At 36.5% G+C, this 24,672-nt stretch overlaps 4 protein-coding genes across 9 annotated transcripts; 2 read left to right on the top strand and 2 right to left on the bottom strand.

Annotated features, from left to right (window-relative positions):
• Positions 1–176: 176 nt before the first annotated feature.
• LOC141839536 (uncharacterized) lies at positions 177–5,564 on the bottom strand. Of its 4 annotated transcripts, none has more exons than XM_074727303.1 (10): positions 5,436–5,564; positions 4,655–4,782; positions 3,520–3,664; positions 3,269–3,396; positions 2,810–2,881; positions 1,858–1,975; positions 1,667–1,773; positions 1,535–1,576; positions 1,170–1,382; positions 177–446 (listed from the first exon to the last, which is right to left on the bottom strand). In XM_074727303.1, exons 1-10 carry the CDS (start codon positions 5,521–5,523, stop codon positions 378–380), a joined length of 1,110 nt encoding a protein of 369 aa, XP_074583404.1. In that variant the 5' UTR covers positions 5,524–5,564; the 3' UTR covers positions 177–377. The 4 variants fall into 4 exon arrangements, with proteins under 4 accessions (XP_074583404.1, XP_074583406.1, XP_074583407.1 ...); XM_074727305.1 differs by having other exon boundaries at positions 4,655–4,718; positions 5,436–5,502; XM_074727304.1 differs by lacking the exon at positions 177–446 and adding an exon at positions 574–672.
• Positions 5,565–5,883: 319 nt separating this feature from the next.
• Positions 5,884–9,744, top strand: LOC141839456 (prohibitin-1, mitochondrial-like). Of its 2 annotated transcripts, none has more exons than XM_074727202.1 (6): positions 5,884–5,936; positions 6,032–6,230; positions 7,903–8,019; positions 8,736–8,906; positions 8,983–9,195; positions 9,324–9,744. In XM_074727202.1, the coding sequence occupies exons 2-6, from the start codon at positions 6,054–6,056 to the stop codon at positions 9,522–9,524; spliced, it is 879 nt and encodes a 292-aa protein (XP_074583303.1). In that variant the 5' UTR covers positions 5,884–5,936; positions 6,032–6,053; the 3' UTR covers positions 9,525–9,744. The 2 variants fall into 2 exon arrangements, with proteins under 2 accessions (XP_074583303.1, XP_074583302.1); XM_074727201.1 differs by having other exon boundaries at positions 5,892–5,936; positions 6,015–6,230.
• A 3,543-nt stretch (positions 9,745–13,287) lies between these two features.
• LOC141839437 (uncharacterized) lies at positions 13,288–20,008 on the top strand. 2 transcript variants are annotated; one of them, XM_074727181.1, is made up of 3 exons: positions 13,288–13,447; positions 16,292–18,880; positions 19,433–20,008. In XM_074727181.1, the coding sequence occupies exons 2-3, from the start codon at positions 16,354–16,356 to the stop codon at positions 19,780–19,782; spliced, it is 2,877 nt and encodes a 958-aa protein (XP_074583282.1). In that variant the 5' UTR covers positions 13,288–13,447; positions 16,292–16,353; the 3' UTR covers positions 19,783–20,008. The 2 variants fall into 2 exon arrangements, with proteins under 2 accessions (XP_074583282.1, XP_074583283.1); XM_074727182.1 differs by having other exon boundaries at positions 16,301–18,880.
• Positions 20,009–20,853: 845 nt separating this feature from the next.
• LOC141837077 (amino acid permease 2-like) lies at positions 20,854–23,661 on the bottom strand. The gene is made up of 6 exons (XM_074724544.1): positions 23,619–23,661; positions 23,067–23,300; positions 22,445–22,538; positions 21,951–22,311; positions 21,569–21,790; positions 20,854–21,332 (listed from the first exon to the last, which is right to left on the bottom strand). The coding sequence occupies exons 1-6, from the start codon at positions 23,659–23,661 to the stop codon at positions 20,901–20,903; spliced, it is 1,386 nt and encodes a 461-aa protein (XP_074580645.1). The 3' UTR covers positions 20,854–20,900.
• Positions 23,662–24,672: the final 1,011 nt, after the last annotated feature.

Below are 24,672 nucleotides of genomic sequence, written 5' to 3' on the forward strand. Positions count from 1 at the left end.
TTAAAATCGAAACTGAATCAAAATAACAGAAATAATTAATTTTTTTTATAAAAATCTGAAATTTTAAAATAACTAAATTGAAATTTTAAATAAGATTGATTCAATCAATTTGTTCCAAATACTCACCCTAAGAAGAGGATCATATCACTCCCGGTGCACATTATGAACTTTGACAAATGTATAAAAGCATTAGGGGCTGTTTAGACGACCCAAATATTCGAGCTGATTTATTCGAATCAGACCGTTACGAGAAATGTCAACTGGTTCAAATTACAGGCATTGCATGCATTATAAAATAGATGATTTTAATACCGGCTTTGAGGATGCAGTATTAGTTCATAGTTGAGCCACCACACGCTTGAACTCCAGGATGATGACTAGTTCACTATTTCTATTCCTTCCAGTGGCTTTCCGGCATGAAGCTGAAGAGCAACATCACCCACAACCTGCCATGATGAATTAGAACAACAAACTTTCATTGCAGGCATGAACATAATCTGAATAAACTCATGGGCAATAACAGAATTCGGCGAAATAAGTAATACACTGTGACATCTTAAGTAGAATTACATTGTCGTTCAATGCATATAAAATAGTCACGGCCTGAAGTAAAGTGTATATATAGGTTTTGCTCGATCATACTGAATATACCCTTGAAACTAATCATGTTATCTGCATTTGAAAGTAATCTATGTAAGAGTCATACCATCAACATGCATTGACAATTCTAAAGGGAGTTCTCCAAATTTTTTTGTAGGAGGATCTCCTAGTTTAAATGTAGCATTAGGCTGTAAACAAGCGGAGACAAGTTTGATGGTGTTCAATCTTGTTTATTAAAATGCTTATTGAGCTCGAGCTTTACAGGCTCAATTAGTGACATAATTGCCAAGCTTGAGCTTTATGCAGAACTAGAGATGAAGAAGATATATTTTAAAAATAAATAATTTTCTGTATAGTTTGAGTCCATTCAGCAAAATACTACACAAGATGCAAATCTCCGAATGCTTTTCCACTTATTCTAACTCACCTTATCTGCTAAAAGAGAATCTTAGATATATTTAGTTGAGTATACTACATAATCATTCAACAAGATATAACGAACCAGCAAATCATATCTGACTATATGAAATGTGATTGTTATTTACTATTTGGAATGAAGGTAACGATACCTTAGCCATTGCTCTGTAAGAATGCTCAGTAACACCAGCAACATGGGGTGAGATTAGAACATTTGGAAACTTTAGAATTGGATCTTCAGGATCAAATGGCTCTGTCCAAGTAACATCCATAGCTAAGCCACCGAGATGACCAGAATGAAGGTGCTGGTAAACTGAACCATAGTCCAGTAAACCTCCTCGAGCAATATTTACCAGAAGGGATCCCTTTGGAATGGAACAAAAAGTTAGTTATAATTGACTGCAATATCCCACAATTACATATATTTAATTAAAGAGCATCTTAATTTCATAATGGAATTGTAAAATCACTGTGCAAATAATTTATTGCTAGATGTATTGTTTTTGTTTTTGCAAACCTTTTTCATGGAAGAAAGGAATCTTCCATCAATAATGGCAGCCTGAAAGTTGAACAATCTTTTGTAAGGCAAAAGAAACAAGAAAGGAACATGCTAGCAAGCGAAGACAAAGGAAAAGGGCAGATGACTGACTGTTTCTGCACTTAAAGTCAAGCAGGTAACAACTATATCAGCCTCTCCAGCAAATTCATAAAGATTTTCCTGGCCACCTTTCTTATCAACCAAGTGATCAACTTCATCTAGATCAAGAGCACACACCAAAATGTCTCAAGGCGAATTCAACACTTACCATTGTAGAACTCAGATAAACATCCTCTTCTTACCATTTGAAGGCATAGATACTGAAGCCCAATTCCTTTTAGTTGCAAGAATTTTCACTCCAAAGGGCTGTAACCTCTTTGCTAGATCGACTCCAATAGCTCCAAACCCAAGAATAAAGACCTACAGAAAAGGTCTATTATCAAGAACACAGCATGTACCTCGCTACAATAAAAATATCATCACAAATAATAGTTAGCTTCAATGTGATGCCCTGCAGAGCTCAAAGTACAATATTTTTAGGTTATTACCACGACAACAATGGCTGTCAAACTATTTTGTGAGGGACAAGATGTGTTGATCACTTTAGAAATGACTGGAGCCATCTTGTTATCAAAATCAATTCCGTTAAATTGCATTGAAATTTGAAAGAATAGGCAACTCCTGATATTTTGCGTGTTTATCTCATTAGGATACACATTTTGCATGCATATATACCGTATGACAATGATGGTAAGTTTCATCTCAAATATACCTCAGCATGGATCTTCATTTCTTGTTACATGAAAATGACAGGAAATTATTCCATACTTCAGTGCAACTGGCGCTATATGTATGTACGTATGTATATATAATGGCATAAACAATAGATAATCTATCACTCTGGTTTCTATTTCAACTAAACAAAACCAATAATGATGTAAATTTGAAAATGCTGCTATAGTTTAGAGGTGTGGTACATGGCACTGTAAAATCAAAGGAGAAATCACATCTTCAATCTGGTAGTCTGGTGAGTGCTAGTTTCAGTTTTCAACCCTGATTTAAAGAAAAAGCAATCACCCAAGTTGCAGTACTTTTTGCAAAAAACACTCATAAGACAAAGCATGCTTCGTCAAAACCATCTGAGCATTAAATCAATGGTTCTTCATTAGCCTCATTTTTTACAATTACTTCTTCATTATGGATATGAAACATAGTAATACTGGGAACTTGAAATGAGACAATAGGAAAACATACTGTCTTCCCAAAGAGATTTTCTCCCACAGGCACTCCTAAGTTTTTTTGTTTAACAGCAACTTCCATCTCCTTCTGCAATAAAACAGAAGAATCTTTAAACGCCAAGTATTTACTGAAATCAGAGAAAAAAGATAATTCAGATTAGGAAGAAAAATCCAATAATACTTAATTCAAGAAATCCATGATGAACAAGCAAAACTTCAAAATGTGCACGACTGATTACATATTGCATATGGAGTGCAGGGGTGCAATTATTAAAATCATATTTATCTTGATAAAAAATAACCATCATATATAGAATATATAGAATAAACCTATATTTAATTAACACATTCAATTCATGCATCCACTATAGTGTATATATGTGTGTATGCCAATCTTATAATGCAAAATATGGAAAAAGATATCTTATGAGCCAATTGGCATGAGCGATAGTCAATTACTAGAGTGAAAACCTACTTGCTTCCTCAAAAGGCCCAACATGAAATATATAGCCATTTCTGCACATGATGCAGCATTTCCAGTCATACTTCCAGGAATTCTTGCAACTTTAATTTTGTGTTTCGTAGCTGCATCAATATCCACACCTGAAATGGTGGTGACATGAAACAAGATTATTATCTAATATCCTAAGTTTACAACCCATGAAAACATTGTGCTGATCAAACTTTAATAAAATTAAAAAAAGATTCAGGTACAAATTTAAGCACCATCAAGCCCAACACCAAACTGCATTATTAGTTTCATCTGAACAGCTTTGGCAATTGTCAATGCATCCAGACGCCGGTTTTTGACCACACATATGTGGTATCTGTGGATAACATCTGGCACCTCATCTAGAGCTACCTCATCAACCTAGGTGTAGACAGTAAAGATAGTAAAACAATTAGCAAACAAAAATAGTAATCTTAAGGGTAAAAAGTTAGACTGACAACACCAGGATCTAATACCAACCATAATACTATATCGAATTACATAAGTGAATGTTGGTATAATTAAGATAGCAATCAAAATATAAATTCATGATTTGTACTCTATTCAGAAACATATCTTCATATTCTTTGAAACCAGAGGAGTGAGACTTGTTCCTAATAACACCAAGGATACGGATCAAAGGTGGCAAAAAAAGTGTTTTAGAGAGAAGAGAAAATTGATCTTCTTAAAAGAGAATGAATAAGAAGAGAGGCTTAGAAAAGGATGAAAGAGAAGAGAGGAAAAGAGAGAGGGACATAGGGTTATATTTGAATCAAACTAGCTTGACTATATATGTACACACACAGCACACATCAATATTGGTTAAGCAAGTTTGATTACATATATATACACAGATCAATATTATTCAAGCAAGTTTTAATACAAATATTTCCCTCTCTCTTATCCTGTCTTCTCACTCATTCCTCTTCAAGGGTTTTATTTTTATTTGCAACACTTCTCTCTTCATAGCATGAAAGTAATGATTGATGACTTTTACGTCACACAAGATATGTGAAATGACAAAATTACTCCCAAATGGAATTGATTCAAACTTCAACGTACTTGAATAAAACCAATGTTTCAAACGCAATCAAGTCTTTTTTTTTTTTTGCCTGCTCAGAGACCAATCATCTCCATAGAGCAAATTTGATGATCATCTTTCTACTATACTAGCAAATTCCAACACCCATAAAGGTATTTCAAACATGGAGCCTCAGCCTTTTAATAAGCAAGTCTAGATTTGCTAAGATCTCAGTATCAAATAAAAGCCAACCTATGTTGATTCTGAATATACAGTTGCATGTCAAAACATGTTAGCAATTAAAATTTGTGAAATTGTATAAAGATGTAAAGATTAGTGAGACGAAGAACCTTAATAAATGGATAGCTTTTCAAATATTCCTTTGTGTAATTTGTTGCAGCAGGGAAATGCGGACTACAAAATAACAAATTGGTCACTTTATGACTGTTCTCAATCACATCACCCATTCCTGCGTAGTCTACAATGAGAGTCATAAAGAGATCAGTTCACGCAGCATTTGTTATGCCATTATTATAATGGTTAAGTATTCATAAAAATTTATTATCAAAAGTAGTAATTGCTTTCACACAAATAAATAACACAAACTCCAAATTCAACCACCAAAAACAGGGAAGCTTCATAAATGCAGTCTGAAGAAATCGAAAATATATGCAAAACCATCATCTTATGTTTGTTTCAAGAAACCATTAGCAATTTGTCTTTTTTTAGAACATTAAAAAGATATTATTTCACAATTGACTTCCAGTTTCTAATCCCTACTTAAACTATACGCCATAGAACTATATGATTTCTTCATAAAGAAGCCAGAATGACAAAGTAACTTCAGAATCGCATGCCTCTAATTCACATTTCCGACATTTTAGAAAACTTCATGAGTCCAATAACGGATCTGAAGATTTTGCAACTGTTTAATACTTGACAAAGTCAACAAATTTATACATAAACACTAAGATTCCCCTTAAGAAACATAATGATCCCATCTCTCTCTCTCTTTTAAAGAAATTTCACCTGCAGAAACGACTCCAAACAAGACAAAAAAAGGTAACTTCAAAGAACAAAATCGAAGTGAGCCAGGAAGCTTCTACGCAAGCGACGATGGAACTGGCGCACCTGAGAGTGATCGAGTCGGCAGGAGATTCGGCAACCCTCGGCGACAGCGACCAAAACCTCGGAGAGCGTGCCCTAACACTCCGATCATTTGAGCAGAAATTGACGCCAATATATGCACCACCTGAGGGCTGAGAGTCCACAGTCCGAATGTAACCTAGTACTGATCTACCTGCGTGGCGGTTGGAAGAAAAAGTCGGGACCCATTCTCTGCTCTGTTTCCTTCGAGGTGTAAATTAAAGAAGGAAAGTAAAAGAAAAAGGAAAAAGAAAGGAATTTTTTCTCTCTCAAAAGTAAAAAATGGTTAAGTCAAAAGTATGCAACACGGGTCGGGTCGGATCGAGTGGATCCGATAAAGATTTTACTCACACATTTACTTTCTCTTGCTTTTTCCCCAAGACAACTGTCGATACTATATAAGTAGAACACAGACCAACTCCCCAAACCCAAAACCTCCCCCCTTCCTCTTCGCCGAAATCGCCGCCGCCGTCGCTACCGCCGCCGGTGTGTCTTAGATTCTCAGAATGTTGTTAGATCCTCATCTCCTCACTTGATCTGTAAGTTTTGATCTGTTTTTTTTAGTTTGTGTGTGTTTGTAGGATTCGGGAAGGAGAGGAAACCATGAACTTTAGGAACGTGAAGGTTCCTAACGTTCCCGGGGCCGGGGCTGCCGGGACACTGGTGAAGGTTGCTCTCATCGGCGGCACCGTTGTCTATGCTGCCCTTAATAGCCTTTACAATGTCGAGGGTGGTCACCGTGCGATTGTCTTCAATCGCATTCAGGGAATCAAAGATAAGGTATTGTTAGATCCCTCGAGGAGTATCCATCTTCGGATCGTGTGACTTGGTTTCTCTGATTTCATTTGCTGCTTGCTGTTCAACTTGTTTCCAGGTTGTGTGGGAGAATCTCACTAGGGTTTTCACTATATGCTATTGTAGTCTGTGGTTTTACGTTTGCATAAAAAATGCAGAATAGAACCAATAAATATTTAAATATTAGGTAGGGCGTTTAGTCTGCCCTGCAACTTTTTCATCAAATATTTAAAATGTTTGAGCTACTTCTGCATCGACAATGCAATATTAACCAATGAAACAGAAAGTTGTTTTGATTTACTAAACATTTTGAATAATGGAAAAAATATTATCTTTTCTTTTACCAAGATATTAGCATGTCAACTTTCCCTTTTCCTTTGTTTCCTTATTAATACTCATGCTTCATGGGAGCTAATTGTTAGTTTGCCCACCCATTACTTTGGTTGGATTTATTTTCTACTATTTTGGTAGGAAAACAGCCAATATGTTGAACTTGAAAATTCATGTAGACTGTCAAATTGCTTCATGTAAAATTCTTTACAGGTATTTTGCCAAAAGAAAACTCTTCTTAAGAAAAATAGCGGATTTTATTATTATGTATTGATGGTTCATCAAAATGAACAAAATTGCTTTTTGGTGATTGTTGATTTGGTCATCAATATCAAATATCACACAAGTTGATGACCATGATCCCGTACATGTGGGCTAAACTTAAGATGGTCACATTCTATTTTTAATGTAATTCATTTTATATTTTAGATATTTCAAATCATTTCTACATGGATATTCTGTGAATGTCTTATTTTTATTCGTTTTAACTTTATTATTTGTTTTTCTTATAGTTTGGAACCAAATGTGACCTAAGAAATGACTATGAATTGTTTTTTTTTACTATCTTTGTCTTATGTTAAAATATAGTAATTTATTGTTATATTTTGATGTATTTTATGTTTTTATATCTGTATAGTCATTAATAGTTTGTTGTTTTTATTTTTAATATAAAATGTGTATGACATCATGGACTCAGGTGATCAATAGGTTCAACTAAGTTGAAGAAGAAAAAAATTTAAATGACCAATTTGCTCAAGTTATTCCATTTTTTTTTAAATATTGATGAACAATGCAGATGTTGGCTGAGGAAAGGTGATATTATTTTTCCCGTGTTCATTTTGTCTTTTTCATTTATGAGTGCAAATTTTATTGATTGTTAAAAAATATGCAACTCAATTTTTCTAAAAAAATATTATTCAGGAAAAGAAAGGGGGCTTCACCATGTCTGAGTTACTTTCTTTGAGTTCGATCTATTTATAAGCTTTTATCCCTTGCTTACTAGTGAACCTCATGGATGTGTAGAGTGCCTACGCTAATCTACTTGAAGTTGGTTGTAGTAATTAGATTTGATAAGGGAAGTGTTCACATCACTGTAACCAGAGAACTTTCTATAAATCGAGTGGATCCCATAGTGAATGTAAATGCAGTGAAAGGCTCAAAGTCTTGAAAAGACACTATTCTTGTGTATCTTTGTAACTAAATAATTTTAAATATTTCTTTAAATGTTAACATGAGGCTAACACGCAGTTAGTTTCATTCTATAGTTTGCAGATTCATTATATCTTTATCTAGTGCTTGCTTGAATTCATGACGAGCTTGTATGCAGGTATACCCTGAAGGAACACATTTGATGATTCCATGGTTTGAAAGGCCTATTATCTATGATGTTCGTGCTCGTCCTAATCTGGTGGAGAGTACTTCTGGGAGTCGCGACCTTCAAATGGTACTCCATTTCTAGCAATTTTACTTTTCACAGTCTTTCCTTTTATGAGACTTGTAGCCAAAAAATAAAAATCAATCTTTTTTTTTTTTTGCTGTTAGAATTAGTTGTCACAATTGGCATGATACATCTGCCAGGTTGCTAGTTTTTTTCCCTCTTTTATTATTTATTTGCATAAGAGATATGTTATTCTCAGTTGCAATCAACTTTTCTCCAGTTTGGCCCATATGTGCTTCCACACAATTTAGGTGGAAAAGATATTATTCACATGCAGTGGAGTTCAAATCTAATTTTAATTTATGTTCCTTTAATGTTTTAAAGAAATAAAATTTGAATATTTTGCTACATCTTCCCTGTAATTCCATAATTTGTTTTTTTTTTCGCTAGTTCCCCCCTCCCAGCCACCCCCTAGAATTGGCCCTTAGTCTCACTATCATCTTCTCATGACATTATCTATATCCAAGCATTGTTTGACATCCATTTATAATTCTCAAAACAACTTTACTATCAGTTGTCTGTATTTCTGCAGAACGTCTTATTTATTCCTTGTATGCTTTTCTGCGCTGTTCTTTGTACAATTTTGAAATCTTCATCACCTTAAACTTGTCATCGTTAATGAACACTTGTAGTTTATCAACTGATTGCTTATGGTACCACATAGATTTGATCATTTGCGGCACTATTTGTGTATAACTGTCTGAAGCCTGTTACTTGGACAGGTTAAAATTGGTCTGAGGGTTCTTACTAGACCTCTTCCGGACCAGCTTCCCACCATCTACCGAACTCTCGGGGAGAACTTCAACGAAAGAGTCCTTCCTTCCATTATTCATGAAACACTGAAGGCTGTGGTTGCACAATACAACGCTAGCCAGCTGATCACACAAAGAGAGGTTTGATAATTGTCCTTTACCACTAGGTATTGTTACTCACCCACATGATCTCAATGAGTATATCCTTGTGCTATAGGCTGTCAGTCGAGAAATACGAAAGATTTTGACTGAGCGTGCCAGAAACTTCAACATTGCTTTGGATGATGTGTCGATCACGACCTTGAGCTTCGGCAAGGAGTTCACTAATGCTATTGAAGCTAAGCAGGTTGCTGCCCAGGAAGCAGAGCGCGCAAAATTCATTGTCGAAAAGGCCGAGCAAGATAAAAAGAGTGCTGTTATCAGAGCACAGGTAATTAAATTACTTTCATATGCTAATTTGAGCATACAATGTTTATTTTCATTCACTATTTCACCTACAAGATAAATGGAGACTTTAAAAACTTGCTTGGATCATTTTGTTTGTCATTTTTCCAACAGGGTGAGGCCAAGAGTGCTCAGCTTATCGGCCAAGCAATCGCAAACAATCCTGCTTTCCTTGCTCTAAGACAGATTGAGGCTGCCCGGGAAATAGCTCACACAATTTCAAATTCATCGAACAGGGTCTTCCTGCAGTCGGATGAACTCCTGCTGAACCTGCACGATCTGAACTTTGAAGGCTCAGCCAAGATGAAGAAGTGAAATGCGTGATTTACCTGAATCTACTCCTCTTGAAACCGATAGATGATTGTTGCCTAAGAGACGCCATCCTCATTCCACGAGGAATTCCAAACATTAAACATCAAGAAATTCTTAGTTTAGACTGGGTGAGGTTGATAGAATCTCTCCTAGTGCCCTCTAAAACTAATGTCTTGTGATGCAATTTGTTTGTGATTGAATCAGAAGTGTAGCTGTTTGCTTTCGTATTTGCCTGCTTGAAACACCTGAAATGAGTTTGAAATTGTCATTCAAAAATTTATTCATTTCAATTAGCGGCCATGGGACGGCGGCAAAAGCAAAAACCGACTGGATGCGGCTGCGGTCTCCCTTTACGTTGGCCGGTTGCAAAACGATTAGGGTTTAGTTGTTCGATTGCTTAAGCAGCTCATCTGGTCCGCTTTATTGGCTTCGGACGGCGATGTTCCAGCGAGGACGACGACCCCAAACCCTCGGCGAGGATCATCGACGTGTCCTTCCTCCTTGATCGCAACCGAAGCTACGGTACAATTCCCCCCTCCCCTTTTTGAACAATTTGCTTGTTTATTTTTTGAACATCAGATTGAAGTGTGACTAGAGCACCTGTTTCCGAGTGTGGTGAGAGTACTGGGAAGAATGGAACCACAAACAGCGACTAGAGACTAGTTCAGATGGGAGGATTGATTCAAGCATCGGTGGTGCAAATCGTCATTGAAGACGAAGGTCAGATCGCGGTGGCGTATGGACGCTCAGCAGCAGATAAATTTGTTGAAGCCATTTTTGTCTTTTCCTCCCAGAAATCAACACTCTTCTCTGGGGTAGACAACTCTAGTAATCTAACTATGGTCGCTCTTCATGGGCGTTATCATCTCAACAAAGCACCTTTAACTTGTTAGACTAGAGTCCAAGTGACACTTGACAACAATATGCATGTCGGTACAATCTATGACTTCATTTTCAGTTGATTTTTGAAATACTAACAATTATTGAGGTTCGTTTTCATCCTTAATGCACAGCTTTAACACCTATCCTTCCGCGTGCAGTTCATGGTAGATAGTGGCACGACGAAGGGAGACGAAGAAGCCAGCAATGCCACGGTTATTCAATTATACGAGTAGAAGAAACTACAGTGATGACAGTGGAAGTTGAAACTTCAGCAGGATCACTACACCCACCACTATGCTCCACAATGATTAGTGGCATGTTGTGTGGTGATGAATTGGAAGCCGACAGGCTTTATGGAACCCCACACTTTACCGAGGTGCAGAATTCTTCCAACTTTCAGCAGTTGCTTTACTCTTGCCAATAAACATTAACCTTTTTTTTTTGTGCTCTATCTTTGGTTACTGTTATTTCAAGCATTCATCGTTTTCAAGTTTTATGTTCTAGAACTTAATCACAAATCCACATCTTTGAAAGATCATTGTGAACCAATTGCTTTGCCCACTGAGAAATTGAAATTTTTTAGAATCTAATCAGGCTTGGGTGGTGTTCCATCATTGTCACTGCTCAGATTTGAATCAGTGGTGCCAAGTATCTGAACTACTCAATCCACACAGATCATGATTTTTATCTCTTCATTATTCCATGAACTTAGTGCTTTTTGCACTACTTGTTAAGGAGTTGAGTTGTCTTTTTAGGTGACCTTTCATGTTTAAAAATCAATCATGTTTTCTTCATTAGTTCTCTTTTCCTTTTTCTATATTGGTGCATTTATGAAGTGGGGCTCAACCCGACTTTGATTGTTCATGGATAAAGCTCTTTCTTGAATAATCGTTTGCGATACGATCTACACATGAGTAATGGCTTCCACCTGCATTTCTGTCGGTGGCCTGCTTTTGCTTGCCATTCTCCTTTTGCTTTTTACAGATAAACATCAGAGAAGCAAAATAGATTGATACGATTAGCACTGTCTATTTATAACCATGATAATTAGCACTGCTCAGTGTCCTCATCGCCAAGGATTGGTTTCTCATTGGGCTCATCTTTTCACCATGGATCATTGTATGTTCACAAGGTGCCATCCAAGGACTGTACGCATGGCAAACATCCACTCGACTCGAACAGCAATTTTTATCCATATGATTAGTAACATAGCCTTGCTTAGATTTGTTTATCATGTAGTTTACTCTAGAATAGTTGGAACATTAAATACATTTTGAACTTTCTTGAATGATCTTCCTCACCGAGATGAGTTTAGAAACTATTGATTTGTCAGATAAGATTGGAACTGTTTGCATATTCTAATTTGGACCTCATCATTGAGTTAATCATGCACCATTTGGTGGAAGAACGATCGCTTGGAATTGACGCATATTATGTTGTTTCTGAAGGAGACAGGTCCTAAAGTGCATCACTCAACAAGCAACTACGGAAGCCGCTGTCGACCAATTTGTGGACGCAAAAGATGGCAGCAGTGTTTTTCGATCCTTGGAGGTTTCTTCGATCGAATTGATCGAGTTCTGGGGTTGTGGTTTATTCAGTTGAACCAATTTTATCGAAGCACATCAATCGATAGCCATGGAAGTCGCGGTGATTGAACTTATTAGAAATCTAGTTCGGCCAGAGTGCCTCCATCTGATCAGTCGAGCTGACCAATCGACATTGTTTGGAATCTCCTGATGTTTGATAACAGGTATTGAATAAAAAAGGTCTTTCGTAAAGAAATGGAGGAACAATACAATACTCAAGGAGGAACTAACAGTGTTAGCTCGTGGAGGTAAATTTTAATTCACCGAAAGCCTTCGATGCAAAGAATTATTATTATTATTATTATGTTTTTTGTTTGCTCGTTATCAAATAAATAATGTGTCAATATTTTATAGGTTTTTTTTATTGTTGTTGAAGGATCACAAGACAATGTTTGTTTGGCAAGATTCTCTCTTTATTTTTTTTTAATTTTTATTTTTTATATTTGAGTCGATTGGATCTGATCTTCTTTGACTCAATTATTTGAGCTCCCACTCGAGCTTAGATGTGATGGAAGTGGGTCATGCCTAGTAACACTTGGCCTTGCTAAAGGCGGATTGGATTTAAGTGGAGTAATCCCTCACCTTATCTTTGTTCGTCTCATGGCTATTAATTACCATGGAAATTCAAAGGCATTTATCACAAGCATAGTTTAAATTACATACTTAGAACTAAAAGACAAGTTTATCGTTTCAAATGTCACATTATAGTTTGCTTGCCGCCCAAACCCTAATCATGTCATTAGATTTGGAGATAACGGATAGTGACTTTACAAATTATAATTGTTCTCTTAATTTTTAGTAGTATTGTTTGCGTGATTCCGAATGTCTAAATGATCACAACACATGATCATATTCATATCTTGCCAAATTAGGATTCAAACCCTATCGATTTCAAATGTCATATCCATATAAAATATCAATATGTTTATTTATTATTTTATTTATATTTATTTGTAGACAATTCTGAAACTCGGAGGGGCGCCTTTGAAAAAAAACACAGGCATGTAACTTTGTGGCTGGGTCCCAGTTTGTTTGCTTTTGGCACGTCATGGCCATTTAATTTTCAGGGAGGGAGGTTGGGCACTCGCCGAGCAGGAAGCTACAGGCCATGGCGTCCTCGGTAACCCTACCACAGTCCGTGACGAGGTCGACTGACAGGGACGTCAACAGCGGCATGGGGCATTGGATCTGGAGGCAGAGCCATGGATGGAACAGTCCTCCCGTCGCTTCCTTCCATCCCTTGCTTGCTTGGAAGAAACCACCATTATAATACGCCCTCAATACGCCCTTCCAAGTTCCATCTCATTCACCCACTGCTCTCTCTCTCTCTCTCTTCTCTATCTCGATCTCTTCATGGCCAGAGCGAGTTTGAGAGATCCCAAGCCTTCGCATCTCATCCTCCATTGCCGGATTACTTGAAAAGGAATTCGAACCGCTAGGCTACAATCTTCTGCACTGGTGAGAAATCCCTCCCTTTTCTTCTTTGTATCTTCTCCTTTTTGTTTTTTCTGGGCTCCGTGATGTTTCTCGGTTTGATTTCATTTCTGAATCAGTGTAACAAACTGATTTTTCCCATTAGGTTTGGTTTGTGTTTTTTCTGTCTGAAATAACTTGCCGAAACCTTTCTCTTTCCGATTTGAGTTCTAGGAATCTATCGTTTTGAGCATTCTCCTTTGCCTACTATTCTCAAGAAAAAAAAACAGAGAATGATTCAGGCAAAAAAAAAAGGGATTTTGTGAAATGAATTAGAAGCAACAAGTTCCTTGTACTTTCGGATATTTCATCCTTCTGGGTTTGCGAATTACTTTGGAAAACAATTTTTTTTGTGCTCTTGTTCCATGTTAATCAATCAAATTGTTTACTATGATCAATATACCTTGTCTACAGAACCACTCAGTTAAATTGATTGACATAGTAAATAGTTCTTGTCATGTATACTTTTTCTTGGTTCTTGTCTTGTATACTTCTTCTCTTTGTTAGAAGTAAGGCATTATCATCAGTTACCCTGGCCATTTATGTCTCTTTTAAGTTTAAGTAGAATTTTCTTTGTTTTCCTTTTACCTTGAACTCAAGTGTTCGATGAAATGTTTTGATCATCTTTCATCATTGGATAGGGCATGTGCCAGCCCATATCAATTTCTAAGGGCCTACTTAAGGCTGAATTCAATTCTGGAGCCGGCCCAAACTCATCTGAAATTATAATCGTTATATTTGAATAAATATTTATTTTAAAATTGATTAGAAGCTTCATATATAATAAATAACTCTGATTTTAAATAACTATAAGGTGATCATTTGTTTAATTATAGAATCTATATCATATAATAACCTTGATGTTAAATTTCTAGGAAAAATAAATTTAATGGATGGATTTGAGCACACATGATTTATTTAAGATTGGATTAGGACAAAATCTTAGGCCTGAGTTGGGCAAGGACGAGGTTGGACAAGAGGAATTGAACTCAAGCTCACTAAAGGATTTGAGCCGAAGGATTAGCTCTTGTCATCATATAATATATATTTGCTCTAATATTATTGTTCAAGGCTCTAAAGAGCTCTGCTATCATCTTTCAACCTATCAAACTTGGCCTCAGTTCGTTGAATCAGACCAATATTAATATTAAAAGCCAAAAAAACCTATTAAAAATGGAAATAGAAAATTTTAAACATAGAAATAAAAAACTTTTTAAAAGTTATTTTTTAGAGTAAAATAAAATTTATATTTATTGTTATATTTTATTTTTGAAAATAAAGAAGAGTGAAAACAAATAAAAGGAGAATTTAAAAAAATCGGAATTTATTTTTAAATTGAAATTTTATAAATTATTCGGCTTGGATACTTAAATGGCTTGGATACTCATAGATGCGTAATTATACTGAGGATAAGGTATTTTACCTAGAATATTTCTAAACACAACTAGCCAGCCCTCTTTTTATTGGTCATGACATAACAACTTTAGGAGGAACAAAAATAGATGTTTATAGAGAAAAGAAGAATAAACTAAAAAATGAATAACTTTGGCAAATTCTTAACTTGTGCATAACATCATAAAGCTTGAGATATTGGAATATGTAACTCTGAGTCATGTCCTAATTGACCACCTCTTGATTCACAATCTGGTGTACGCTACCCTCGTTCTTCAAACCGCTTGCAAAGGGATATTATGCATATTCTTCTCTAGCACCATATTTTGAAACTTGTGTGTAAATACTGTGTGCACCTTAAAACTTATCACGTAGCATCTTCTAATACTACTAGTGCTCTAAAAAGTGACTTTGGCAACCTAAGCATTTAGAAAATGGAGCAATTACATATGATATATTGACCCTTCAAGCAAGCACATATGCAGGCTAGGTGGGCAATCTATACAGTGAAAATGAAAATAATAGGTCGATTCATTTGATGTAAGAACTTCATGACAATTTTTATGATAATTTTTCTCCACTAAATCAAGCTCTTAATATGATATCATTTAATGTATAAGTGTTGACTTAATCTTTTGACTTACATGTGATAAATACTTTCATATAATGTTGTTAATAGATATGATCTATTCTATATTGTTATATTCCGTGCTTTATATTGTATTATGAATTGGATGCATTGATTGTTATATTTTGTTAGATACAATTAGACACTTTTCTCAATATAAATATTTTTAGTATATGCTTCTATATACCACATATGTGTCATGCAGTAAATCGATTACCTATCATTTGGAAATACCTTTTAAAACCTTGACTTCCACACTACTTGACGGGTTTGATTTTATTATGATTGGTGATGGATCTTAAAAGCTATTGTCATACCACGATCATCGTATTAGGATCCTCCAACCATTGTCTCTGAGATCACCCTTGGGATCAAAAGAAAACCAAACACAAAATAAGGTCAAGAATTTCCAAAGTTATTGTTAATGTCTAGGGTTCAAATCTCACCTTAATCTATAGTTTATATTCCAATTCCTAGGGATACAAATATGTAGTGAATTTTGAAAGTTATCACTGAGGTCTTGGATTCAAATCCAGCACACATACAACTATTAATTGGTGACTTTGCCTCCATTGCATAGGGATATAAATGGCGATTGAACTCAATTAGTAAATGTCTCAATCTCTTAGTTCCACAATTCAACTACAAAAGCTAAATTCAAATATAAAGATTGTCCTTTAATTTCAGTAATTTTTTTATTAAATGTGGATTTCTGTAGATTACTTTCTATGATAATAATCTCTAACCTATTGTTGAATACTTCTGAAGATAATTTTCATATTAGTGATGGTCCTTATTTTTATGGGTAGAATTTTCAGGTGTGAAACTTACTGCATTTCATACTGGAATTTTCATCTTATCAATATCCTCAATGCTGAAATCCTCCCTTCACTTCCTTTTCTTCACGGCTCTTATTCTCTTTTCCATTTCTCCCATCTCTTCATTGATATCCTTTGAGAACAATGTGCTTCTTGAAATAAAAAACCAGTTGGAAGATCCTCTGAATGTTCTTGAGAATTGGAGCTCCTCCCAATCTCTTTGTGAGTATGTTGGTGTCCAATGCGATTCTGGCCAAGTGGTTGGCATCTCTCTCCAAAACAACTCTTTATCAGGCAAGCTTTCACCATCAATATCTCTTTTGCTCAACCTGACCATTCTAGATCTTGGAGGAAACAATCTCTCAGGCACTGTCCCTTCAACTTTAGCCAATTGCTCAAACCTCAGATTCCTCAATCTCTCTTCAAATAGCTTCAGCGGCCATCTGCCTGATCTTTCAGCTCTGCAGAACCTACAAGTTCTTGATGTGTCAACCAATGGCTTCACTGGAAAGTTTCCTTCGTGGGTTGGCAAAATGCCAGACTTAGTTCAGCTTGGCCTGGCAGAGAACAACTTTGATGCAGGAGAAATACCAGAAAGCATAGGTTACTTGAAGAAGTTAACATGGCTTTTCTTGGGTAAATGCAATCTTCATGGGGAAATTCCAGCCTCCATTTATGAGTTGACATCACTAGGAACATTGGACTTCTCTCGCAATTATATTTCAGGGAAACTATCAAAAGAAATCTCCAATTTAAGCAATCTTTTCAAGATTGAGCTCTACCAGAACAATTTAACTGGAGAAATCCCGCCTGAGCTTGCCAACCTCATGTTACTACGCGAATTTGACATCTCACGCAATCAGTTCACCGGAGAGCTTCCTCCTGCAATGGGTAACCTGAAGAAGTTAACAATCTTCCATATATACACAAATGGTTTCTGGGGTGAGCTCCCTAAAGGATTTGGAGACTTGGAATTTCTCATTTCATTCTCTGTCTACGAGAATAAATTTTCTGGGGACTTTCCATCCAATCTCGGTCGGTTTTCTCCTCTCAACAGAATTGATATTTCTGAGAACAACTTCTCTGGTGACTTCCCAAGGTTCTTGTGCCAAAACAAGAAGTTGGAATACTTGCTTGCTCTTGACAATAATTTCTCAGGTGAGATTCCAGGATCATATGCCGAGTGCAAAACTTTGTTGAGGTTTAGGATCAATCGAAACAGCTTCACAGGGGGAGTTCCAGAAGGACTTTGGGGATTGCCATCTGCCATGATCATTGATGTAGCTGACAACAACTTTATCGGAGAGATATCTCCTGATATAGGCATGTCAACTAGTTTAACTCAGTTGTATGTGCAGAATAACAAGTTTTCTGGGCAACTTCCAGCAGAGTTTGGAAATCTTCCCCAGCTACAAAAGTTATTTGCTTTTAATAATTCCTTTGCTGGCCAGATACCCTCGCAGCTAGGAAATCTGCAGCAATTGTCATCTCTACATTTGGAAGGCAACGCTTTTACAGGAAGAATACCGTCAGAACTTGGGCAGTGTGGTAGCTTGGTAGATCTCAATCTTGCACAAAACTCACTGAGTGGCAACATTCCAGCAGCACTAGCTTTGCTCTCTTCATTGAATTCACTTAATCTTTCGCACAACTTAATCACTGGCAAAATCCCCAATGGTTTAGTGACCCTGAAGCTAAGTTCTCTTGATTTGTCAGATAACCAGTTATCAGGAAGAATTCCATCAGATCTTCTTCTGGTCGCTGGAGATGAAGCATTTGTTGGGAATGAGGCTCTCTGCATTGGTGAAACTCTGGATAATGAGAAGTATAGACATCTGAGCATTTGTAGATTGAACCATAGCCAAAAGGATAAAATGAACAAGCGAATGCTTCTCATGCTCAGCATATTACTGGTAATAGTTGTTCTTCTTGCTGGCTTAGCCTTTGTGAGCTATCAAAGCTTCAAACTTGAAGAGCAACACAGAATAAGGGATTTGGAAGAAGAAAAGGATTCAGAATGGATACTTGAATCATTCCACCCTACAGAACTAGACCCAGAAGAGATAGCAAACTTGGATGAAGAAAACTTGATTGCGTGTGGAGGCACAGGTAAAGTTTACCGCTTAGATTTGAACAAGAACCGAGGAGCTGTTGCTGTGAAGAAACTATGGAAGACGGTTGGTGCAAAAATTTCAAAAGCTGAAATGGATATCATGGGGCAGATCAGGCACAGGAACATACTGAAACTCTATGCCTGTGTGACTGGAAAGGGTTTGTATTACTTAGTCTTCGAGTATATGATAAATGGAAATCTCTACCAAGCTCTTCACAGGCAGGTCAAGGGTCGAGAGCCAGAGTTGGATTGGAGCAAGCGGTACAAGATTGCACTTGGGGCAGCAAAGGGTATCATGTATCTTCATCATGACTGCTCTCCAGCTATTATTCACAGGGACATAAAGTCATCAAATATACTTCTGGATGAAGAGTATGAAGCGAAGATTGCAGATTTTGGGATCGCCAAGTTTGCTGAAGGTTCATATTCAAGTTGCTTTGCTGGTACTCATGGCTATATGGCTCCAGGTATGTGTTCAAAGCATGTTTAGTCCAACATTCTTCCTTATTTTCTCACTCCCTACTTGAACTTAGTCATGAGCAGTCATGAGTACTTGTTTCATAAAGGTTCTTGGATTGTTGAAGTTACCCTTTAGAATATCTTATTTAGGTGCTTCTTACACATATATTCCGATTCTTATTATCTCAAGCAATCATAAATACCTCAATTTTATTTTTTAAAATACTCTTAGGATTTATGTTAATACAAGCATGAATCTGATTGCTTTAGCTCATTCTACTACTACTACTAAATAGATACTGTATTTTGATTTCTGATTGTTCTCCAAATGAAGCTTTTACAAGATCTTATTGTGAGATTGTGTTTCATCTAGAACATTATTTATTCTTCTTTTTCATCCTAAAGAACACTCTTTTTTGTTTTAAATAAACAACCCAATTACTGTTTGCATTATATTATAGTACAGAAAGCATACAGGAATGTTGGACAGTGGATTCTTTTATTACACATTTTTCTCCAGGTATATAATCATATCTGAAATTGCATCTTTTTACCCTTAGAACTAGCATATTCACTGAAGGCTACCGAGAAGAGCGACGTATATAGCTTTGGAGTAGTCCTGCTGGAATTGATCACTGGCCGCAACCCTACCGATCCTCATTTTGGAGGACAAGACATTGTCCCGTGGGTGTCCATCCATATTGATAACCAAAATCTTGCCGAAATTTATGATCCCACGGTATCAATTTTTGCCGAAGAGGGCATGGGAAAGGTGCTCAAAATTGCCATTCTTTGCACCAACAAGCTACCGTCCCCACGCCCTACAATGCGAGAGGTAGTCAACATGCTTATTGATGCAGATCCTACTACTGCTGTCACTGGCACGAAGAGCTCCAGCAAGAACTGCTAGCCTTTTATTCAGCAGTTCGTGTGTTTTGCTTCGACGACATCTATGGCAATATGGGAATAGGATCTTGTCTAGTAATCTTAGATGTAGCTTAATGAAATAAATAAACTCATGGGAATTAGATTTAGAATCATGTAGTTTGTTCCCATTGCAGTTCCATGTGGTAGAACTTATGAAATTTTTGTAAATGCCATTCTATATAAATGTAATGAACTTAGCTGTTCAAGAACTTCATCTTTGTGCCCTAATACTTGTCTGTCTCTGTTAGTCTACCAACTAAACACATTGTTATTAAGACACTGAAAATACAATTATTGTTGAGATTATGAGGGAGTTAATCTGTAGTATGAACCTCATTGAGCCTAATGAGATGGTTATTTGAGCACTAAATTATAGGGGAAGGGAAGAGATATGTCATTTGAGCACTGGAAATACCAAAAAGGAGCAACACCAAAGTCATAGATATGTCATCTTTGTACCTGTAAGTGTCCTAACTCAATTGTGTTAGTACGAGTTCAACTTCCAGTGATAATTCGATATATATTTAAGAATGAATACATGGAGAAATCACCCATTTTGATATTAGTAATGTATGAACCCTATTTTGATATTAGTATTGTGTAATCATTCTTTGAGATACTTATTATATTTTTATAACTTTATCATACACTTATTATAGAAATAAACAAGCTAGGTGGCATTATGAGATTAACACTCACTTGAGTTGATCTTAGAATGTTTTGAAGTATCTTGAGCATCAACATGATACTGAAATTGTTGCGTTCCAATTTGAAGATCAAAATTTCAACATAGAATGATACTTTAATTGGTCAGCCTGGGCACTTCATACCTTTAAATCAGAGAATTTGAGACCATCTGTTGTGATCACTACAACCAAGTTGGATGGAAAGTTTTCTGAAATAGATATCGCGTAGCAGATGCATAGATACAAACAAGTTTCCAGTAAGCCAAGGAAGTTTTTGATGCGTCTGAATGTTGAGTTGAGTTTCAACAGAAAAAACAACAAAGTCAGTGGAACAACTAGCTCAAACAAATTTCTTGACATACCTGATTCGTACATTTTCAGCTCATCGTCAACCGTTACGAAACTGTCTACCCTACTAGAGTTTCATTTTGAATAGTTCAGCATGCTTCAGGTGTTCAACAATGTCTGCAACGGAACCAATCGTTGCAACAAGTGAGACAACCAGACTGACTATGGTCATAGACTGCAGCACAACCCATTTCATCTGCATTCTCTTGATTTTTGCTTGATTTATGTACACAGACACAGGATAATATACCGTCAACGGCCAGAACCCCAAGGCACCTAGCAAGCCAACCATCGCGTTAAAGAACGGCAGCATTGCTGCAACCGCAGTCGTGACAACCACGAGTAGCGGTCGCATAATAAGTTTGCAAAGTGTGAACTCTATGCTTCTTGATTTGAAGAAAGGTGCCTTTAGGGTATAGACCATTTGGAAGAAGCTTGCATCAGGCCATTTCTTAGCCAACCACTCCTCATAGAATGCAAAAATAGGTTGTGCAAATATCTGTAAAACATTCGAGGAGCTAGGTTTTAGTGATAGCATAGCATTCTTCAACCCAAGGGTGTGAAATCAAGAGATAACTTTTGGATAGGTTTTGCTATCTACATATTCACTGAAGATGCCAGTTAAATTACAGAAATTTCCTTGTGTGAAGATTTTAGTCGTATTTTTCGGATAGGTTTTGCTATTTTACAATTGATATAAATAGCTACATCTGTACAAAGTGCAATATGTGGTACCTGATATGCTCCGACAAGATGGATGATAACAGCAAGATGTGCAATCTCAATGAGCCAAATGGGTTCCTGAAACCCAGTGAGAATGTTTCCAGGGGCAGCGTTCCCAAACGCTGCATAACCAACACAACCAAGAGATACATAGAACAATGTCGTGAAACCAATGCCAAAGACAGACGCTTTCTTCATTGTCTTATTCTCTGGAGGCGGAGACTTAAGTGTATCCTACATAAGTATCAACTTGCGAGTAACGAATTTGAACCGATAAGAAATAATAGTCATGAATATAAACGTATTACTCATGATTTTAGTGCATCATTTCAACTCTTTGGGAATGGATTTTGGTGGGTGTTACAAGAAAGTAAATGCAATTAACATATCTTACCTGGATCTCTATTAGGATCATCGAAAAGGAATAAGCAAAAGCAATATTCCCGAGTGCTTGAAAAGAACTCCAAAGCTTTGGGGCCAAGGAGACATTGCTTGCACCCATCTGCGATCCAAGTAGAGTCCCTTTGAAATGAGGGTGAGAAAAGAACTCCAACAAGCACAAACATAATCCAATTAAGGAATAAGCAAAAGACATTGCCGCGGCAATGTAAGAAAGCACTGTAACTTTCTCCAAGCTAGGGAATTGCGATAGGAATGCTTCAATTATCCCGAAAATGACAATGTGCAAGGTTCCAAAAATCTCACACGAAGCTTTAGGACCTTTCTTGCGGACACATATCGCCTTATCGATGGCCCTTCATATAAACATAAGAGAGATTTAGTATATAAGTGTGTATATTAAAACCAAGACAACCGAAAACATATATATATAAAAAGAATCAAAAGAAGCATTTAGATTCCACATATCAAAAATCAAAAGGAACTCACATCATACTCATAGCAGAAGTTATTGTGTATCCAACCATTGTTCCCCAAAGTAAACTGTACTGTATGATTCCACATATCAAAATGTCTTTCTTGCCTGGAACAACAGATGAAAAACAATGAACATATAGTGTGTCTGTCTGTTTCCGCGTCAAATGAAATTCATTAGTTTGTTACTGGATGAAGGAAATTCATATACAAGAACAATCAGTAAAATTAGTGCAATGTTCAGAATTTTATTTTTCTGAAGGTATCCAAAGATGTATGTAAATAACTTAATCCTGTCAAAGTTTGTTGAAGTTGGAGTTAGCCTACATTCATCGTCATTGTGAATCCATGCATGGTCTCAAATAGTTGGGACTGTCACAGCTCGATGATCCGACGATAATGACTATCATGACTATGATGAACTACTACAACAAACTCTCATACTGAATAGTACACATCTTTGGATATCTTCTATGACTCTGATAATGATCAGCTTGTAAGTTCACAGCAGTGTACAATTTTTACTGTATTAATGCAAGTCAACTATGGAAGCTCAAAGCAGTGTACAATTTGAAAACATTCATATGAAGATCGCACACAAGGGAAATAACAACTATCCAGTTGATTTCAGAGTTACCTAGAGATGCTCTTACAACATCCATGTACGTCTTGTTTCTTCTCCCATTTGTCTGATCAGGAAATCGGTAACAGTCTGCCAGGAGAATTGCAGTGAAATAAGTGATGAATGCAAAGAAGACTAGCATGAGAGGACCCAGTATCCAGCCGAGTTGCGCGACACTCCATGGCAAGGTGAGTATGCCAGATCCTATAACAGCCGTAATTATATGAGCTGTGGCTGTCCACACAGTCCCTGCAGGGTTGAAATAATTAGCAGATCATTGATATAGTGAGTGAAATTATAAATACAGAAAAAAGAACATAATGCCAGCCATCAAACACCTAATAATGTCATATAACAGTTGTGGATGAACTTCAAGAATGAAAATGGATATGTTCAAATATTACTTGTTTTTCCAAACATTAGCTCCTTATATAACAAAAGAACAAGGGATCAATGTAGTAACTGTTCTACTTGACTAATATTGAAAATTTGTGCATTGTGGCCACACCTCAGTTTTCCTTGCCAAAAGAAGAAGAAATAAAATCCATAAAGGAAAAGCAATATTACCAGTTCTAACTCGATCATCTTCTCCAGCTGCCTCCATTTCCATCTTACTGAATCAGGGGTGATGGTTCCAAAGAGAGAGGTAGGCAACTCCATTAATATCCACTCTCACATTAATTGTATGAGCACGCATCACAAATGCAAAAGCAGAAGCAAATGTTGCAACTTACATTTGTCAACCTCTTTTATGGAGTCAGAGCATGCACCATTGACTTTGAGCTGATGCACTCTGCAGCTGTTAGATGCTTGTTTTATTGTGGCAGTGAATTTTTTGTCATCTGCTGTGCAAAAACACATAATGAACAAAAAACCAAATAGTGAATAGCAACTAAATACTGAAGGTTTAAAACAAAATATCAGGTTTCAGAAAGGGTTGAACAGAATTATCTGGCTCATAGATAATCGGTTCTTAGCTTAAAGATATAATATTTTAAAATAAGAAGGCATTCTGAACATCTAAGATCCATAAATAACTGAGCAACCAATTAATGTGTTAAGCCTAATTGGTGAAGTACCAAATAGAAGTTGTATCAGACTGATTGTTTCTGAGATTCTCCTGTTGACTGTTGCAAAAGAAAAGAGATGCTGCAAAAAAAAAAAAAAGAATCAATTTTCCAGAGAAAAAAAAGGAAAAATAACGAGTATGGACATGTAACTATGACTAGTCACATCCATGTGCACCATAGCAATGACAGATAGTTGAAGGGTTTTCAACATCTCTTGCTCATGTTTGATTGGCTGGTAGATCCTTCCGAGTCTAGTCTCAAACTCAAAAAAGAACTGAACTCAGCTTGCCCATTATTCTCTTGTAAAGCTGCACAGCATATATTTACACAACCATTTTAAGCTGCATTTTTTATCTGTATGTGATCCTTTGTGCAGTATTTCTAAACTTTGAGGAGGAAATTTACTTCAAAAAAAAAAAGAAACCTGTAAAAGTTTAAGATAAAAATAAGTGTTTTTTATTATTGGATGCTCAGATTCAGTTGCTTCTCTTTAAAATCATGTAGATCTTCAATTGGCATGTTGATGTTCTGCTCGGACAAACAAAACATGA

Source organism: Curcuma longa, chromosome 11, assembly GCF_044706935.1.
Source record: "Curcuma longa cultivar G26 ecotype Majalengka, Jawa Barat chromosome 11, ITB_CL_G26_1.1, whole genome shotgun sequence".
NCBI lineage: Eukaryota > Viridiplantae > Streptophyta > Magnoliopsida > Zingiberales > Zingiberaceae > Curcuma > Curcuma longa.

Bases quoted from the DNA above. Each gene is read 5' to 3' on its own strand.
- LOC141839437 (XM_074727181.1), top strand. From the start codon at position 16,354: ATGCTGAAATCCTCCCTTCACTTCCTTTTCTTCACGGCTCTTATTCTC. The intron at 18,881-19,432 runs GTATGTGTTCAA...TTTTACCCTTAG, and splicing joins TCATGGCTATATGGCTCCAG to AACTAGCATATTCACTGAAG.
- LOC141839456 (XM_074727202.1), top strand. From the start codon at position 6,054: ATGAACTTTAGGAACGTGAAGGTTCCTAACGTTCCCGGGGCCGGGGCT. The intron at 6,231-7,902 runs GTATTGTTAGAT...GCTTGTATGCAG, and splicing joins TTCAGGGAATCAAAGATAAG to GTATACCCTGAAGGAACACA. The intron at 8,020-8,735 runs GTACTCCATTTC...TTACTTGGACAG, and splicing joins GGAGTCGCGACCTTCAAATG to GTTAAAATTGGTCTGAGGGT.
- LOC141837077 (XM_074724544.1), bottom strand. From the start codon at position 23,661: ATGGAAATGGAGGCAGCTGGAGAAGATGATCGAGTTAGAACTG. The intron at 23,301-23,618 runs GTAATATTGCTT...TCAACCCTGCAG, and splicing joins AGATGATCGAGTTAGAACTG to GGACTGTGTGGACAGCCACA. The intron at 22,312-22,444 runs GTGAGTTCCTTT...GTTTATATGAAG, and splicing joins ACTTCTGCTATGAGTATGAT to GGCCATCGATAAGGCGATAT.
- LOC141839536 (XM_074727303.1), bottom strand. From the start codon at position 5,523: ATGATCGGAGTGTTAGGGCACGCTCTCCGAGGTTTTGGTCGCTGTCGC. The intron at 3,665-4,654 runs GTTCTTCGTCTC...GTCTACACCTAG, and splicing joins AAAGCTATCCATTTATTAAG to GTTGATGAGGTAGCTCTAGA. The intron at 447-1,169 runs GTATCGTTACCT...TCATCATGGCAG, and splicing joins CTTACAGAGCAATGGCTAAG to GTTGTGGGTGATGTTGCTCT.